General features: G+C 34.9%; 1 protein-coding gene across 3 annotated transcripts in view; it reads left to right on the top strand.

Moving 5' to 3' along the window:
• The window catches only part of BRIP1 (BRCA1 interacting DNA helicase 1), a 187333-nt gene that overhangs the window by 163798 nt on the left and 2916 nt on the right, over positions 1-20619 (top strand). For 2 of the 3 annotated variants that reach the window (XM_014856951.3, XM_070482865.1), the window contains exons 17-19: positions 700-812; positions 14310-14392; positions 19358-19687. In XM_014856951.3, the coding sequence (XP_014712437.1) occupies positions 700-812; positions 14310-14392; positions 19358-19687 (526 nt within the window). The remainder of the gene's footprint in view (positions 1-699; positions 813-14309; positions 14393-19357; positions 19688-20619) is intronic. The other variant, XR_011493726.1, reaches the window with a different exon arrangement.

The raw sequence follows: 20619 nt of genomic DNA, 5'->3' as shown, positions 1-20619 counted from the left end.
CTTCATAAATTTCTTAAGACTTGTTTTGTGGCCCAACGTATAATCTGTCCTGGAGAATGTTTCGTGTGCACTTGAGGAGAATGTGTATTCTGCTGCTGTAGATTTAAACCAAATCATAATAATTACATTAAATGTGAACAGTCTAAACATCCCCATTAAGAACCAGAGATTATCAGGCTGGATAAACATGAAAGAATGAACTACTATGTACGTTTCAACATGAATGAATTCCAAAATCATTATACTAAATGAAAAAGACATACACAAATGATTATATAGTAACATTTACATGGAGTTTTAGAAAAAGCAAAACAGAAAGCAGATCATTGGTTGACAAAGTCTGCAGTGAAAGAGACTAACTGAAAAGGGATAGGAGGGAAGTTTTGGGGGTGATTGTGGTGGTGGTTACATGACTATACATTTGTCAAAACTTATCTACATGTACTTAGAAAGTTTGTGAATTTTATTGTATGTAAATTATTTCCCAATAAAACTGATTGACACCATCACACACCTAATTAATTATGTGCATTTAGAAATTTAGGGAATGTAAGGATGAATAGAAACGTTTTTAAATGAACTTACTGAAAAACAAAATCTCTCTATCCTGATAAAATGCTGTTCAAAATGTTAGAAATTATGTTTTTTAATTGAACTTTAATTATCTACTATATTTTAAATATATTTTTAAATTATTAGGTTGAACTAAAGCGACGCTATAATGATCAGCATTCAAAATTGAGAGGTCTTTTACCTGGTCGTCAATGGTATGAAATTCAAGCATACAGGGCCTTAAACCAGGCCCTAGGTAGGTAAGTGGAGTGAAATTTAATGTAATGTTAATGTAATATTATCTGTGGCCAGGGCTATATGTAGCGTTAGTCTTGCTGCTTTACTCCTTATAATAAATTTGATAGAATTTTATTTCACTAGAACCCTAGGAACTGTTAGTTTTCAATGACAGATGTCACAAGTGAAAATTGAAATGTGTCAGTGAAATAAATGAAACCCAAAACCTGAAAATTTCCTGAAGTTTAAAGATTTATGATTGGTCAAACAATGAGTGTCACACAAAGATGCTCAGTAAATGTTTATAGAAGCTCACCACCAAACAATAAAAGTTTTACCTTGTAAACATCAAAACCTAGATGATGATTTTATGGGTAAAAAGCAAACCATTCAAGAAGGATTAAAACAAACCATGCTCACAGTACTAAAGAATTAACACCAACTAACAATGAAATTTAATATAATACTCCTTTTTCTAAGGATTCTGGTCCATTAAAATTTGTACTCTTATATGGTGATGGACAAATAATAGTATAAAACTGAAATTTCACAATGTTGTAAACCATTATGACTTCAATTAAAAAAAAAGATTTGTACTTTGTGGAACTAGTTTTTAAATCACCATTTTATACCATAATTTTATATTGTAGAACATCAACATTTAATTTATAAATACTATCATTATTAGATTTTATAATGTAGTTTAATATTTTATATTCTCCATTTATAAAATTGTAATTAGGTTAGCCATGAAATAATTTTTTCCTGTGAGGTTGTAAGGCATTCAGATAATTCAAATAAAAGAAAGTAGGTTAAGAGTAAAATCCCGATGGGGCCAGCCCCCTGGCCAAGTGCACTCTGCTGCGGAGGCCCAGGGTTTTGCCGGTTCAGATCCTGGGCGCAGACATGGCACCACTCGTCAGGCCATGTTGAGGCGGTGTCCCATGTGCCACAACTAGAGGGACCCACAACTAAAATATGCAACTGTGTACTAGGGCGATTTAGAGAGAAAAAGCAGAAAGAAAAGGGGGAGGAAAAAAAAGAAGATTGACACCAGTTGTTAGCTCAGGTGCCAATCTGTAAAAAAACAAGTAAAATCCCAAAAACATGATCATGTGACATATTTTCAGTTCAGCCAGAAGACCCATGGCTAACTATTATCTGACCTAACAAAATTTAGAATTTTTCTCAAGTACGGACACACCTTGTTTTATTGCGCTTCACAGATATTGCGTTTTTTACAAGACTCTCCACCAGCAAAAAGATTACAACTCACTGAAGGCTGAGATGATAGTATTTTCTATCAATAAAGTATTTTTAAATTAAAGTATGTGCATTTTTTAAACGTAATGCTGTTGCACACTTAATAGACAACAGTGTAGTGTAAACATAACTTTTACATGCACTAGGAAACCAAAAAATTCGTGTGACTTGCTTTATTGCAATATTTGTTTTGTTGCAGTGGTCTGAAACTGAACCCACAACATCAAAGTATGCCTGTATCTTTTTACTCACATTAGCCCGTTTACACATAAGCAGACCAGGTTCCATTTGAGTTTAGATTTACATATAGCTAATGACATAGGACTGCAACAGCTAGATTTTAGTCCCAGAACACATCACCCAGCCCCTCTCCATCATTTCAGAATGATATTCTGCAAATGTTTCTCTTCAAACTAAATGATTTAGTTCCATGATTAATCTTTTGATATGGTTAAGCTGCTGCCCTTCTCTGCTTAAAAATCTCATTGGTACTTGGTATAGAGTTGCACTGCAAATTGTTCTTGAAGCATTTCCTCTGCTTACTTTGTCTCTCCCTGTTGGTTGACCTGTTTTGTTTTATTTTAATTTTAATATTCAGCAAATAGTTTCTAGGGGACCCTGAATATGTATTTAAAATTCTTGACTTTTAATCACTATTCTTAATTTCAGGAAAATAAATATTCTTACCTCAATTGATTATTCTTTCCTTTTAATGTAAGCAATTCCTTGAATTTCAAGAAACCATTTGAATCAAAAGTATATTTGTATCTTATTTGTGATTTATAAACCTTTTCTACACATGTTAAACAAGTTGTGAGCAATGAAATGCATACCTAACATAACATAACTACTAAATGACCCTTCACATCTTGTCCCCACCTCAAAACCTCAAGACCTGCTTTTTCATCTTTATACCCTACCTCTATCCACTAAAGTTCTCATTATTAAACTATTAAACATATCTATCCTTTCATTACTCTCTACCTTGGCATACAACCTACCATACAATTCATTTGGTAAGTTTACCAATCAAAACCTAGTTGAGGGTCATGTACTTTATGAAGACTTTTTTCTACTTTTCCAACTAGTTATTTGCCCCTTAGGAACCCATAGCATTTTATACATTATTTCTATTATAGCATATATCTCTTGTATTGTAATAGCCTGTTTAAATATCTGTCTCCTTCCCTAAACATGTATTATACAGTTTTGCATTCTCAGCAACCAACTACGTCTCAGCATGGGGCATACATGCTCAATTAATACTTGCTGAATTAGTGAAAAATGCCAGGTTCAGTGCTTTTCCCACTATACCAAATCGACCAGGGTCAAAACATACTTTTCTAGAATTTCATAAAAACATGTGTTTGTAATATTGCTATATAATACTATAGTTTTAGTATTTTATAAATTAAAAAATGGAAAGCACAACTGTCATTGTACTGGTTTTCAGGGAAACAGTATCAACAAGTAGCAATTTATTACAAAGAAACATATCCATTTAAAAATCAAGTGAATGTTTTACATTATTTGCTAAAACTCATAATGTGTATTGATTGACATAAAAGATTCTTATACCCAGGTACTCTTCTTATAAGAGATGTGTATAGAAGGTCTAAAATAAGCAGAAACAAATTTAGTTTAAAAAAAATGTTATCTTTTTTTAAGCCCATGTGACTGTTAGAGTATTTGAAGTAATATAAGTCCATGAAATGTAATAACAGCCTTTGGGAATGTACCAGATGGTTTTGTGACCAGGTTACAACCATACTCTGAGTTTCCTAACAGGTCTGCTTTGCCGAAAGTGTAATCTTTGTCTCAAGTGGGCATAATTCATTTGAGCAAGGCAGTATGAAAACAATGGAAAAAAGCAAAGGTGAAACCTTTTTCTCTGAACTGTTTTGTTAAGTTAAATGTCTTTCTGCCGTAGGACACTTTAAACATAAACAAAAGTGGAGCCAAAACAGAGTGGCACCCTGACTTTCCATTGATTTTCAACACTGATATTGGCAAAATCCATCTTCCTATCCTGCCCAGTTTTATGGTGTGATGCCTTGGAACCTAAGGATTGCTTTAAAATAACATTAAAAAAGAATATCATATGACATTTAGATTTTTAAAGACTCTGTGGAAAAATCAAACAGTTACTCTTCATCTCCTCTCAAAATCCCATGATGGTAAACGTACAAAAATGTCAAACCTACAAAGTTAAAAAGAGTGGGAAAGGAGACAGTGACAGATGAGATGTCAACGAATTTTGAACATTGGAAAACAGATGAATGAGTGAATGACTTAGCAGGCAAGAGAAAGCTGAAATTTAAATCTATAGTTGTGAAAGTTTAACAAGATCCTCCAGATTCAGGCATGGCAAGGCTTCGGACTTGGGAGCACTCTAAAGTGTCAGTTAAAGTAGCGTTAACCACAAGATTGGTTGCAAGATAGTATAAGAAGTAGTTAGATAGTCCCCTCCCCCACCCTCTGGAGATAAACTAGAGAGTCTATATATTCTTCAATCCTATGTGCAGCTAAGGATGTATTAAAGATAGGGGTTAAGAAAAGTCTACCTACTGAATATCAGAACTCCGTCCCCTTTTTCTTCTCAGCTCTGAATAGGCTGACAGTCAAACTTATCTCTCCAAGGCAGAAAAGTACAGTATTCCTCCTCTACAGAAACTGACCACCTCATGAGTAAGGGCCTACAGATAGTAGCAAAGTGGCCCTGTTCCTACCGGATTACCTTACTGCAAAGCCTCCCAGTCTGTAAGCCCCGCCCTTGTATGCAGAGCTGCCAATCAGCATTTTAGTGCTTTACTCATAAATAAGTGCAAAGAGTCTCTACCAGATATTCAAAGAAAGTCTGTAACGTGAAAAACAGACACCAAAACAATTCCAACAGAACAAAAACGGGGTGGAAGAACTCATACAAAACAGAAACAGTGTAATAGAACAGGAGTTGGCAAACTTTTTCTGTAAAGGGCCAAACAGTGTATATTTTAGGCTTTTCAGGCCACATACAGTCTGCATCCAGGTTCTTCTTTGTTTTTTCTTTAACCTTTTAAAAATGTAAATACCATTCCTACCTTGCAAGCTGTATAAAAACAAGGTATGGGCCAGATTTTCCCTGTGGGCTGTAGTTTGCCAACTCCTGGAGAGAAGAAAACTTCAAAAAACTTTATCAGTAATATCCATACAGAGCTAAGATATTGCCTCCATGAAGTAAAAACAGAAGAAAAAACTCCTAGACAGTAACATGATAGCAACAAATTTTAAATGCAGAATTGTGCTCAGAAGATAAAATTGAAATTCTCAGATCAAAAAGATAGAGAGAGAAAATGGGAAAGAAGAACTCAAAAATTAGAGGATCAGTATCAAAGAGCCAACTTCAGATAAATAGGAGATCAGTAAGAAGAGATTAGAGAAAATAGAGGAGGGAAACATGTCAAAGAAATAATTGAAGAAAAATGCTCAGAATTGAAGGACATATTTCCTGATTAAAATGGTGCGCCCAAGCACCAGTAGAGGGGGAAAGCTACAAAGCACCTCACTGTGCAGTTTCAAAGTACCTGAGATGAAGGAAAATTCCTAAAACCTTTCAGAAAGAAAAAGATAGGTCTCATGTAAAAGATATGAAATTACAATTGAAACAGATTTCTTAAAAGCAACACTGGAAGCTGGAAGACAGTTGAAAATTATCTTCAAATTTTTGTGGGAAATTTTTGACTTACAGTTTGAGTTCTACACAACCCAAATGATCAATAAACTATAAGATGGAATAAAGCCATCAGTATTCAAGGACCTAAAACCCATTTGCCTCAAATGCATGCTTTCTTAGGATGCTACTGGAAGATATGCTCCATCAAATAAGAGAAAATTCAGAAAGAGGGATATCAAGGATGCAGGAAATTGGAGTTCCAACCCAGAAGAGAGAAAAAGAGAATTTCAAAAACAATCAGGAAGGGAAGCTCTGGGATGACAGCTGTGAGGCAGTCCCATGGTAGTCAGTCTAGATTGATTTCCAAGGATGGGAGGGTTTGACGCTATTGAGAAGAATTAAAAACATAGAAAATTAAGCGAAAAAGGAGAGAGACAGTTATTAACTCCAGGATAGGCAAAAAAAGTTGTACAAGAAAGGAAATGTAATCATAGTGTGCCACGTAACTCACCTATAAATGGCAACCCACTGAATATTTATTTACATAAGAATTGTGATATAACTATCAGGAGAATGGAGAGGTGGTGAAGTATCAGTGATAAAAATCTTCCATATGACGGGGCTGGCCCCGTGGCCGAGTGGTTAAGTTCGCGCGCTCCGCTGCAGGCGGCCCGGTGTTTCGTTGGTTCGAATCCTGGGCGCGGACATGGCACTGCTCGTCAGACCACGCTGAGGCAGCGTCCCACATGCCACAACTAGAAGAACCCACAACGAAGAATGCACAACTATGTACCGGGGGGCGTTGGGGAGAAAAAGGAAAAAATAAAATCTTTAAAAAAAAAAAAAAAATCTTCCATATGAAGAGTCAACAAATAATTTCTAAAGGCCAAAAACCAAGAGGTAGTAGTAGTATAAATATTATTTAGAAGTATGGAGATAAATGGAGATAAATGATCAGAAGACCTATCAAAGACAATTAAAATTGTTTATTTTAAAACTGTCATTGTTTCTGAGGATTGGGAATTGGAAATTGAGTATGGGTAGCTAAAAGAAAATTCTGTTTTTTATTAAAACTATTATAATACTATTTGACTTTTAAAATATATTTTGTATTTGATTAAAAATTAAAATTTGCAAAGCTAAAATTAACTTTTTAAAAATAGTCTGGAGGTTTCAATTCTAGATAAGATGGAGTAAGCACACTCTATGCTGTCTTAAAAGCCTAGACAGAATGCACGGAGCAGCTCTGAAAAGTAGATAGTAGCAGGCAGATTGGAGAAGAAGGCCAGAATTCAAAATACCAATGAAGTGGTTGGGGTAACTATATTAATATCAGACAAAGTAGAATTCAGAGTAAAGAAAATTACTGGGGTATTGAAAATTACATAATGATAAAAGGGTCAATTTATCAAGAAGACATAGCAATCCTAGATGTGTATGCACCTAAAAAAAGTGCTTCAAAATACATGATGCAAAAACTGACAGATCTGAATAGAGAAATAGACAAATCCACAGTTATAGTTGGAGACTTTCAAAACTCCTCTCAGTAGTAGAAGTAGTAGACAGAAAATTACTAAATATATAGAAGACTTGAACAATGTTATTAACCAACTGGATTGAATTAACATTATAGAGCGCTTCACCCAACAAGGGCAGAATAAACATTCTTTTCAAGTGCACAAGGAACATTTACCAATATAGACTATATCCTGAGTGATAAGCTTAAAATATTTTTTAAAGAATTAAAATCATAGTAACTGTATTCTCTTACCATATGGAATTAAAATATTAAACTAGAAATCAATAACAAAAAAAATCTAAATACTTGGAAACTAAGAACATAAATCCAAATAATCCATAGATAAAACAGGAAGTCTTAGGAAAATTAGAGAATATTTTGAACTAATCAGAAATGAAAATCAACATATCAAAATTTGCAGGCAGCAGCTACAACAGTGTTCAGTGAGAAATTTGTGTCATTAAATGCTTATTTTCAAAAATACAAGTCTCAAATCAATAATTTACGCTTCTACTTTAAGCTAGAAAAAGAAGAGCAAAATAAATGTAAAGCAAACAGAAAAGCAAATAATAGAGATGAGTATAAATCAATGAAAGTTAAAACAAAAAACAATAAAGGAAATCAATGAAACTAAAAAATGAGTAAGATTTATTTTAAAAAGTTCAATTAGATCAACAAACCTCTAGGTAAATTGACAAAGAAAAAAAGAAGCCACAATTACCATTATCTGAAGTAAAAGAGGTGATATTACTACATATCCTGCAGACATTAACAGGATAATATGGGAAAAACTATACACATACATTCAACAACTTAGATGAAATGAATTAATTTCAGAAAACCTAAAAGTACCAAGCTCACTCAAGATGAAATAGATAACCTGAATAGTCCTCTATCTAGGAAAGAAATTTAATTTGTATTTTAAAACCCTCTGAAAAAAATCTCTACCCAGATGGTTCACTGGCAAATAGCACCAAACATTTAAAGAAGAAATAGCATCAATTCTGTATGATATTTTCTAGAAAATAGATGATGCAATCCTTCCCAATTCATTTTGTGAGGCCCACACTATCCTTCTAACCAAACTAGATGAAGACAGTATGAAAAAAAGAAAGAAAACTACAGACCAATATCTGTCCTGAATATAGGTGAAAATATTCTTAACAAAATATTAACAAATTGTCTGAGATCCACAAAAATGATGGAGTAAAGACCTCTCAAAATCCTCTTTTCATCAAAGCAATGAGAAAACAGGCAAAACAGTTGAATCAACTTTTTCGAAACTCTGTAAATTAACCAGTTTACAGCATTCCAGGAAGCATTCATGAAAATGGCTTAATCTCATTAAGAGCAGTAGCTTTGTGACATTTTAACTTGCTCAGTTCCCATTCCCCTTTCTCCAGGTTCACAGTAATCTTAAATAGTGTTGAAAGCCAACAACCTGCCAGCCATGGGAGGGACTGGATCTTATTCCTGGAGACTTGTCATTATGGAGTCTGTCCAGTGGTTCCTTGGAAGACCCCATTCACGTGGCTGTATTTGACCTTACTCAGAGTTCACCCAGGCAATTGTTTAACTTCACAGCTTCCTGAGAAAATGAATGAAAATCAGGGCAAATAGGCTAAGTAAAAAGCTTAAAGAGAAAAGCTGGGAAATGACATATCCATAGGAGGCCTTTAAAGTTCCAACATATTCCTAGGACTTTAGAGAGTATGTTTAATATGTAGGACTGTGCACATGACCAAGGATGTGCACATGCTCAGGGAAGGCTTGAAAAGGCCATAAGTTCTCACCTCTGGCTGACCTTGAGGCTTTGCTGAAGCAGGAAGTGAAGACTAAGGCTGAGTTGTTACCTGCCTAGCTGAGGGTCAAAAGCATATCCAAAAACATATGCAAAGCCTCTTAGCAAAGAATAGGAGACATATTGGTTCCAGATGTTTAAGGAAATCTCTGTCTAATCAGTAACTGACCACTAAGCTGACCTAGAACTGGTCACACATGACACAATACAGACTTGACAGAATTATTTCAGAAAAGGCACAAGAACAACAGCGACAAAAATCTTTGAGGAGGGGGAAGAATCTGATTTCTACAGTTGCCACATTATATTATTTAAGGTATACTGTTTTCAACAAAAATTATGACACATGCAAAGAAAGAAGAATGTATACCCCATACACAGGGGAAAAAGCAATCAATAGAAAGTGTCTCTAAGGAAGTCCAGACATTCTATTTAATATATAAAGCTACTTTAAATATGGCCAAATATCTAAGGAAATTATGTCTAAAGGACTATAAGAAAGTATGAGAATGATATACCAGATAGAGAGTATGAATAATGAAATAGTATTTTTTAAAAAGAACCTAATTGGGGCTGGCCCTGTGGCCCAGTGGTTAAGTTTGCACACTCTGCTTTGGCAGCCAAGGATTTTGATGGTTTGGATCCTGGGCACGGACAGGGCATCGCTCATCAGGCCACATTGAGGCAGCATCCCACATGCCACAACTAGAAGGACCCACAACTAAAATATACAACTATCTACTTGGGGGGTTGGGGAGAAAAATCGAAAAAAAAGAAGAAGATTGGCAACAGTTGTTAGCTCAGGTGCCAATCTTTAAAAAAAAAAAAAAAAAGAACCTAATGGAAATTCTGGCATTGAAAAGTACAATAACTGAAATGAAAAATTCATTATAGGGGCTCAACAGCAGTTTTGAGTAGGAGGAAGAAAGAATCAGTTTACTTAAAGATAGGTTAATTGATATTATCCAGTCTGAGGAACAGAAAGAAAAAGAATGAAGAATAATGAACATAGCCTCAGGGACCTGTAGGATCCCATCAAGCATATGAGTATACACATACTGGGAGTCTTAGAAAGAAAGAAGAGAGAGATGGGAACAGAAAGATTATTTGAAGAAATAATGGCTGGAAACTTACCAAATCTGATGAAAAATATTAATCTACACATCTAAGAAAATCAGCAAACTCCAAGTAGTGTAAACTCAAAGAGATCCCTACATAAGTCATAAACTGTCAAAAGACAGAACCTAGAAAGCAGCAAGAGAAAAACAACTCATCACATAGAAGGCATTCTCAATAATCTTAGCAGATTTCTCATTGGAAACCATGGAGAGCAGAAGGCAGTGGATTGGCATATTCAAAGTGCTGAAAGGAAAAGACTGTTACCCAAGTCTATATCTATCAAAACTATCTTCAAAAATAAAGGAGAAAGTAAGACATCCCCAAATAAGCAAAAACTGAGAGAATTAACCTCTCAAAAACTTGTAAGAAATACTAAAGGGAGTCCTTCTCAGGCTGAAATGAAGGGACATTAGGCAGTAACTCATATCCATATGAAGAAATAAAGAGCATCTGTAAAGGTAATTTCATAGGTAAATATAACAAACAGTATAAATGTATTTTTATAGCTCTTTTTCTCCTATCTGATTTTTAAAAACAACTGCATAGAACAGTAATTTTAAATCCATGGTGGTAGGCATTGTCTTGGGGGTCTCCAAAGCCATTCTCAAGTTTAGTAATTTACTAGCACAGTGATAGACTCAGCATATGGTTATATGCACACCTAGGATTTTTTTCTTTTTTGGTGAGAAAGATTGGCCCTGAGCTAACATCTGTGGCAATTTTCCTCTATTTTGTATGTGGAATGCCTGCCACAGCATGGCTTGACAAACGATGCCTAAGTCTGCCCCTGGGATCTGAACCTGCGAATCCTGGGCTGCTGAAACGGAGCATGCAAACTTAACCACTACACCACTGGGCCAGCCCTAACACCTAGGATTTATTCAGTGGAAGTATACCAAACAAAATCAGCAAAGAGAATAGGCACATTGCAAAGTGAAGGGGAAACCAGGCACAAGCTTCCAAGGGTCCCCTCCTAGTGGTGTCACACAAGACACACTTAATTCTCCAGCAATGAGTTGTGGTAACACATGTGAAATATCGCCAATCAGAGGAGCTCATTAAAGACTCAGCAGCCAGTGTTTTTATTTGGGGCTGGTCACATAGGCAGCCTCTGTCTAACACTTCCCAAAAGTCCGGACTCTCAGAAGCAAAGCAGGTGTTCAGCATTAACTATATTGTTTGCACAAACATTTTAGACACAGTGAGCCTCTCTTATTAGTCAATGATCAGAACCCTCCTGAAATCTAAGTTTCTAAACACAAGCCAAGGGCTAGTTTGTAAGTAGACAAGAGCAAAGTTTTTGTATACTTTTGAAATTAAGGTAGTGTTAATCCAAACTAGATTGTTGTAAGTTAAGGTGTTTATTATAATCCTCAAAGCAACCACTAATAAAATAACTCAAAATAATGAGAAATTGCAAGTTAATTAACATAAAAAAATTTATTGCACACAGAAGAAGGCAGTAATGGAGAAACAGTGGGACAAAAAGAATAAGACAGAGAAAACAATAGTAAAGTGGGTATTTATGAAATAGCTAAGTAGTTCCTACCTTATCAGTAAGTACATTAAGTGTAAGTGGATTAAGAACTCCAATCAAAAGACAAAGATTGGCAAAATGAGTTAAAAAAAAAAAAAAAAAAAAACATGATCCTGATCGGTGGGTACCAGGGAAAAGGGGGGGTGGGGGGAGGGTACGGAGGGGGAAGTGGTGTACCCACAATATGACTAACAAAAATGTACAACTGAAATCTCAAAAGGTTGTAATCTATCATAACATTAATAAAAAAAAAAATAAATAAATAAATAAAAACATGATCCAACTATGTGCTCCCTGCAAGAGAAACACTTAAATATTTTATAATGATTAAATTGTCACTCCATCAAGAATATGTAATATCTGTAAACATATATGCAACTAACAAAAGGATCCCAAATCACATGTAGCAAAAATAAACAATTCAGCAGTTACATTTAGAGACTTTAATATCCCACTTTGAATAACGGATAGACTAATTAAAAAGAAAATCTAAATCTTGAACACTATAAACCAACAATTACAAACCTCACAGATAATCTACCACACTCCACCCTTAACAACAGAATACACATTCTTCTCAAGTGCGCATGGCACATCCTTCAGGATAGACCATATGTTAGGCCACAAAATAAGTCTCAGTAAATTTTAAATGGTTAAAATCATAGAAAGTATCTTTTCTGATCACAGTGGAATAAAACTAGAAGTCAATAATAGAAAGAAAAATGGAAAACTCATAACTATGTGGAAATTAAACAGCACACCCTTGACCAGTGGATCAAAGAAGAAATCACAAGGGAAATTAGGAAATACCTTGTGATGAATGAAAACGAAACTTTTGTTTTTCAAAGGACATTATTAAGAAATGGAAAAGAGCTCACACATGGGAGAAAATATTTGCAAATCATGTGTCTGATAAGGGTCTAGTATCCAGGGTATATAAAGAACTCTTATTATTCAACAATAAAAAGACAAGTAATACAACTTAAAAGTCGACCAATAATTTGAATAGACATTTCTCTAAAAAAGATACACAAGTGGCCAGTATGCACATGAAAAGATGCTCAACATTATTAGTCATTAGGGAAATGCAAATCAAAACCACAGTGAAATACCACTTCACACCTCCTAGAGTAAATATAATGAAAATGATGGACAATAACAAATGTTGATGAGGATATGGAGAAATTGGAAATGTCATATCTAGCTGGTGGGAATGTAGAGTTGTGCAACTGCTTTGGAAAAAAATGTGACAGTTCCTCAAAAAGTTATAGAGTTATCATATAATCTAGCAATTCCAGTCTTAGATGTATACCCCAGAGAATAAAAAACATGTATTTCTACAAAAATTTGTACTCAAATGTTCATAGCAGGATTATTCATAATAGTCAAAAGTTGGAAATAACCCAAATGCCCATTAACTTATGAATGGATAAACAAGATGTGCCATATAGCCACACAGTGGAATATTATTCCACCATGAAAAGGAAGGAAGTACTGATACACAATACAAGTAACCTTGAAAACATCATGCTAAGTGAAAGAAGCCAGACACAAAATGCCACATACTGTATGATTCCAGTTACATGAAATGTCCAAATAGGCAAATGTATGAAGACAGAAAGTAGATTAGTGGTTATCAGGGGTGAGGGGGAATAATTGGAGTAATTTGGAGTGATTAATGGGCACTGGGTTTCTTTTGGGCGAGATAAAAATGTTCAGTAATAGATAGTGGTATAGGTTGCACAACCTTGTAAATATAGTAAAAACCACTGAATTGTACCCAGTTTTTTAAAATAAGTTTTAACAAATCAAATCCAACAAACTATAAAAAGAATAGTACATCATGACCATGTGTGGTTAGCCTAGGAATAAAAAGCTGGCTCAGGGGCCGGCTTGGTGGCGCAGCGGTTAAGTGCACACATTCTGCTTCTGTGGCCTGGGGTTTGCTGATTCAGATCTCAGGTGCGGATATGGCATTGCTTGTCAAGCCATGCTGTGGCAGGCATCCCACATATAAAGTAGAGGAGGATGGGAATGGATGTCAGCTCAGGACCAGCCTTCCTCTGCAAAAAGAGGAGAATTGGCAGCAGATGTTAGCTCAGGGCTAATCTTCCTCAAAAAAAAAAAAAAAGCTGGCTCAATATTTGAAATTTTACCAGTGTAATGGACCATATTAACAGTCTGCAGAAGAAAAACTACATGATCATATCAATTAGTGCAAAAAAGTTTTTTTTTTACAAAATTAAGCATTCATTCATGATAAAAACTCATTAAACTAGAAGATCATCTATAGCAAATCTACAACCAGTGTAATACTTAAAAATAGTCTGTGTGGCTAAGGAAGGTTTTGGAAAATATTTTCTATCGTTTTCTTGACTTTCAAAATAGAATACATGTAACATTTTTGGATATTAGTTATCAGTAGTTGGCAAAAGTAGAGGATTTTTTTTTATACAACTACTTTAGTACATTGTATTGAATAGTTTCTATAACCCTGCTCATATAAACGACTTTGATTAAAGGAATATATAACTGATGCATTGGTTTTTTCAGTCTTTTGTCTGTCCCACTAGAAATTTGGCTTATATTTTCAAAGCTATGTTTATTTGATTTTCTCCCTATTTTTTAGGTGTATTCGACACAAAAATGATTGGGGAGCTCTTATTCTAGTGGATGATCGCTTCAGGAGTAACCCAAATCGATATATATCTGGTAAGATTCTCAGCTGGGCTTACAGTAAGAATTAGTAACAATGTTTGGTATTTTAAAGACGAAGAATTGGACAGAGAATTTGGATTACTAGATCAAACATGGAAAATTTCACATTGACTGGAAATCTAGCCTTTTAATGCTTATGCATTTAGAAAAAAATCTTTGTAGAGGAGAATCTGGTTAGTACCAACATAGTATTAATCAATTAGGGTCCTTCAATGTCATAGAATGTCAGATTTGATTCAATAACATAGTAATAATTTATTTACAATTGTCAGAGAAAAAGGTGTTCCACAGAAATGAATTTTCAAGAAATATTAAGTTTTTACATTTAAGCACACATGCACATCTCCTTTGGCTGCTTAAGATTCTTTATTATTTCATTCTGGGTTATGTTGAGGTTTGTTGTTGTGTGTGTTTGTTTTGAAATGCTTCAGTTGTTACAGAGTTTATGTTAGAGCTAGTATTTTCTAAAAGGAAAAACAAAGCACCGTTGTATGCTGCAAGATCAACTAGATGGTCATTTTTTCCTCACTCAAATGAACAAATATTGTGTGTATATAGTTTTTATCCAGCAGTAGCATGGTCCCTTTAAAGTCAATACCAGGAATCCAGGAATCCATCTGTTATTGAAGAACTGTTGGAAATACTTGCATCTTTTTATTATCTGTAATAAAGTTCTTAAGTTCTGTATTAAATTCTTTATCTTAATAAAGTATAAACTAAAAAATTCATGCCATACTATAAGGGGTAGATGCGAAATTTTATATTTGTTTCAGATTAGCTGTGTATGGGTATGGATTCTACTTTTTCCATTTCAGAGCCTAGTTGCTATATTTGGTTTGATATTCAAACATGTCCATCTGGATTAAAGCACAAATGCTGCTTTATTAGTCTTTTCTTCTCTTTCCATGTAAAGCAAGCCATTGTGCTTAGATCAAGACATAAAGGAAAGCAAAATGTTAAGTGCTTATGTTTAGTCAGCAGGTGGAGCTCAGATTCTTTCAGGTTTTCAAAAAAGCAAACTGACGTTTTATACTGAATAGGCCTTCTTTGATTACAAAAGTTCAAAATGAAAGAGGTAACTATAATACTAAAATTTTTCAATTTTGGAAAATTTCATATGTTTATTTCATGTAATTATTTTGCCCAAGCAAACAAAAATAAAGAACTTTAAAGAAAATGTGTATTTAAATTTTTGTCTTATTTTAAAATCTAGAACTTAAATTTTTATCTCATAGTTCAGATTTGTTGAGAGATTCTTTGAATTAAGTATTTTTCATTATTTCTGTATGGTTTTTATTTATTTTTTTCTCAGACTCGTATGAAATGTTTAATTAAGCATTAATAGCACAACAACATACACGTTCTTTTTGATGACTAATTTTTGTTTAAATTCAATTTGCCTGAATATCGATTGATAGAAAAACTCCATTTAAAAAAACTAACTAAAACAATGTATTTGAAATGAAAGTATAGTAGTTCAAGTTGCTTGAAGCCTCCCTGCCTTATCTTTCTGTGAACTTAAAATATTATAGTGACTTTTTTAACTACTCCAGAAGATGATCATAGTTTTAGTAGCATCAGTAGAGAATAGTTATATTCTAAAAATCCAAATATCTGATTTTGAATTTTATTCTGAAGTGAGTCATACTACAAAACACCTTATATTCTTAAATGGTTCATTTTTATGCAGCTTTAGCATGTCACAGGTCAAATCTTTTCCCTTACAACCTAGTTGTATATTAAAAAATAATTATATAATAAATATTCAAAAAGGACATGATTTGCCCATAAAACAGTGTTATTCCTTTCAAACCTCGCCCCCAGAATATTTTAAGATCTATTTGGAATTGGGGGAGTAGGGGAACAAAGAAACCTATGAGACTGGAATCTTGAATTTACTTTTACAAAAGGAGTCAAATTTTAAAAGTTAGAGTGGAAGATTATATTGCTTACAACTCCTAGTTTCCCTACAATTAAAAGGTAGGCAACTTTTGTGGGCAATCATGATGAGATTAAATTGGTCTTATTCCCCAATCATGCTGAACTGGCAAATAATACATTTCCCCTCCCCCACTATACTCCCACTGTCTCCTTCTTCCCTCCAGTTGACAATCGCTTCATATAAAGGGAAATGTTACAGATACAATGAGCATATTTACATATGAAGGTAAAAAGACAGGAAGCATATTGAGAACCATTCTGTATACAGGCATACCTCATTTTGTTGTGCTTTACTTTATTGCACTTCACAGATACTGCATTTTTTCGGATTGAAGGTTTGTGGCAATCCTGCATCGAACAAGTCTGTTGGCACCAGTTTTCTGATAGTATTTGCTCAGTTTGTATCTCTGTGTCACGTTTTGGTAATTCTCGCAATATTTCAAACTTTTTCGTTATTATTATATTTGTTATGGTGATCTGTGATCAGTGATCTTTGATGTTATTTTAATTGTTTTGGGGTGCCGAGAACCACACCCATATAAGACAGTGAACTTAATTGATAAATGTTGTGTGTTCTGACTGCTCCACTGACCAGCCGTTCCTTCATCTCTCCGTCTTCTTGGGCTTCCCTATTCCCTGAGACACAACAATATTGAAACAATAGGATGACTAATAACCCTACAATGGCTCTAAGTGTTTAAGTGAAAGGAAGAGTTACATGTCTCTCACTCTAAATCAAAAGCTAGAAATGATTAAGCTTAGTGAGGAAAGCATGTCGAAAGCCGAGATAGGCCAAAAGCTAGGCCTCTTGTACCAGTCAGCCAAGTTGTGAATACAAAGGAAGAGTTCTTGAGAGAAATTAAAAGTGCTACTCCAGCGAACACATCAATGATAAGAAAGTGAAACAACCTTATTGCTGATATATGTAGAAACTTTTAGCGTTCTGGATAGAAGATCAAACCAGCCACAATGTTCCCTTAAGCCAAAACCTAATCCACAGCACAGCCCTAATGCTCTTCAATTCTTTGAAGGCTGAGAGAGGTGAGGAAGCTGCAGAAGAAAAGTTTGAAGTGAGTAGAGGTTGGTTCATGAGGCTTCAAGAAAGAAGCCATCTCCATAACATGAAAGTGCAAGGTGAAGCAGCAAGTGCTGATATAGAAGCTGCAGCAAGTTATCCAGGTGTTCCAGCCAGGATGATTAATGAAAGTGGCTACACTAAACAACAGATTTCCAATGCAGACAAAACATCCTTGTATTGGAAGAAAATGCCATCTAGGACCTTCAGAGCTAGAGAGAAGAAGTCAATGCCTGGCCTCAAAGCTTCAAATGATAGGCTGACTGTCTTGTTAGGGACTCATGCAGCTAGTGACTTTAAGTTGAAGCCAATGCTTGTTTACCATTCCAGAAATCCTACAGTCCTTACGAACTATGCTGAATCTACTCTGCCTGTATTCTGTAAATGGAATAACAAAGCCTGAATGACGGCGCATATGTTTACAACAGGGTTTACTGAATATTTTAGGCCCATTGTTGAGACATACTGCTCAGAAAAAAAGATTCCTTTCAAAATATTACTGCCCATTTACAATGCACCTGGTTACTCAAGAGTTCTGATAGAGATAACGAGATTAATGTTGTTTTCATGCCTGGTAACACAACATCCATTCTGCATTCCATGGATCAATGAGTAATTTCGACTTTCACATCTTGTTATTTAAGAAATACATTTTGTAAGGCAAAGCTGCCATAGATAGTGATTCCTCTGATAGATCTGCGCAAAGGAAATTGAAAACCTTTTGGAAAGGAGTCACCATTCTAGATGACATTAAGAATATTCGTGATTCATGGGAAGAGGTCAAAGTATCAACATTAGTGGGAGTTTGGAAGAAGTTGATTCCAACTCTCATGGATGACTTTGCAGGGTTCAAGACTTCAGTGGAGGAAGTAACTGGAGATGTGGTGGAAGTAGAAAGAAAACTAAAATCAGAAGTGGAGCCTGATGATTTGACTGAATGGCTGCAATCTCATGATAAAACTTTAACAGATAAAGAGTTGCTTCTTATGGATGAGCAAAGGAAGTGATTTCTTGAGATGGAATCTACTCCTAGTAAAGATGCTGTGAAGATTGTTGAAATGACAACAAAGGCTTTAGAGTATTATGTAAACTAGGTTGATAAAGTAGCACCAGAATTTGAGAGGATTGACTCCAATTTTGAAAGAAGTTCTACTGTGTGTAAATGCTATCAAACAGCATCGCATGCTACAGAGAAATCATTTGTGAAAGGAAGAGTCAATCAATGCGGCAAACTTCATTGTTGTCTTCTTTTAAGAAATGGCCACAGCTATCCCAACTTTCAGCAACTCCCACCCTGATCAGTCAGCAGCCATCAATATCGAGGCAAGATCTTCTACAGCAAAAAGATTACAATTCACTGAAGGCTCAGATGATGGTTAGCATTTTTTAGCAAGAAAGTATTTTTTAACTAAGGTATATACATTATTTTTTCAGACATAATGCTATTGCACACTTAAGAGACTACAGTATAACGTAAGCATAACTTTTTTTAAGATTTTATTTTTTTCCTTTTTCTCCCCAAAGCCCCCAGGTACATAGTTGTATATTCTTAGTTGTGGGTCCTTCTAGTTGTGGCATGTGGGATGCCACCTCAGCATGGCTTGATCAGCAGTACCATGTCTGCACCCAGGATTCAAATCGACAAAACACTGGGCCATTGCAGTGGAGCGCACAAACTTAACCATTTGGCCACGGGGCCGGCCCCATGTAAACATAACTTTTATATGCACTAGAAAACCAAAAAATTTGTGTGACTTGCTTTATTGCAATATTTGCTTTATTACCATGATCTGGAACCAAACACACATAATCTCTGAAGTATGCCTATATTCTAAATTCAAAGTAGATTACTTGATTAGAAAAAATATCTGTTTTTTTTAATACATAATATCTTAATAACTAAATAACCAAAGTTTCTTCTCTGGGTTTACTTTTTTCCTTAGGACTTTCTAAATGGGTACGGCAGCAGATTCAGCACCATTCTACCTTTGAAAGTGCACTGGAGTCCTTGGCTGAATTTTCCAAAAAGCACCAAAAGGTCGTTGCTGTATCCAAAGAGGACAGAAAGTCTATACAGGACAGTGGGTCTACGTTTGAAGTGGCCTGTTTGAAGGACAATACCTCAACTTATTTATTGGAAGCAGCAAGCCATCTATCACCAGAAAGTCCTAGGGAAGATGAAGCAAAAATGTGTGTGCAAGAACTACAGTGTCCTAAAATGATAACTGAAAGTCCATCGCTACCAGGCAGCGTTATCTCCAGAAATGAGAAAAGTATGAAAAATTCTGCCCATTTATGTTTGGTAGAGAAGTCTTTCATTTTTATTTAGTGAAATGATATTTATTATACTATAGATTAATTTCCTTAAATATGTTGGTTTGTAATAGAAGGTGTTATCATAAAATAATGAAATAGTATGGTGTATTGGAATGGGAACAAACTTGTGAGGCGATCTGAGCATATTTTCTGGCTTTCCATTAACAAGCTTTGCCACTAACTAGCTTTGTGACCATGGGTAAGTCCCTTAACTTTTTTGAGTCTTAATAGAAAAAGGAATATTTGCTTACCTATCCCTCCAGGGTGGGTTGTAAATATGTAATAAGATGATAAATAGAGTCTATTCAAATGGCAGATGTTTTTCAAGGCTATATTAAAGATTGATCTAATTTATAGACAACTTCTCTCACATGAATTTCTTAGTTTGAGGAAGTGAGAGTCATTTCTTCTAAATGGTAAAAAATGATATTTTAGCATATGGTGGTCTATATCAGGGATTGGCAAACTATTATGTCTGGACCAAATTCTGCCTGCTCTCTGTTTTTGTAAATAAAGTTTACTGCAACAGAGTCATGCCCATTCATTTACATATTGTACACAGTAGCAGAGTTGAGTAAGTTGTATGTATTGCACTAGAACAGCATAATTGAGTAGTTGGAGGAGACACAATATGACTTTTAGAGCCTTAAAATGTTTACTGTCTGGCCTGTTATAGAAAAAGTTTGACACACTCTGGTGTATATCATTAGATATCATTTTAATTAATATATGATAGTAGTTTAACATATTAGTTTTTAAATATTTACTTTGTAGTATATGCTTCTATCCTAGTGAATTGAAGGCCATTCTACTGGTAATAAGGGAATCTAGGTTCTAGTTCGGGTCTGATTTCTAACCTGTTTGTAACTTTAAGGAAATATCTTAGTCT

The sequence above is a fragment of the Equus asinus genome, chromosome 13 (genome assembly GCF_041296235.1).
Source record: "Equus asinus isolate D_3611 breed Donkey chromosome 13, EquAss-T2T_v2, whole genome shotgun sequence".
NCBI classification, from domain to species: domain Eukaryota; kingdom Metazoa; phylum Chordata; class Mammalia; order Perissodactyla; family Equidae; genus Equus; species Equus asinus.
Note: the sequence above shows the minus strand (reverse complement) of the source record. Positions and strands in the feature narration are given on the sequence as shown.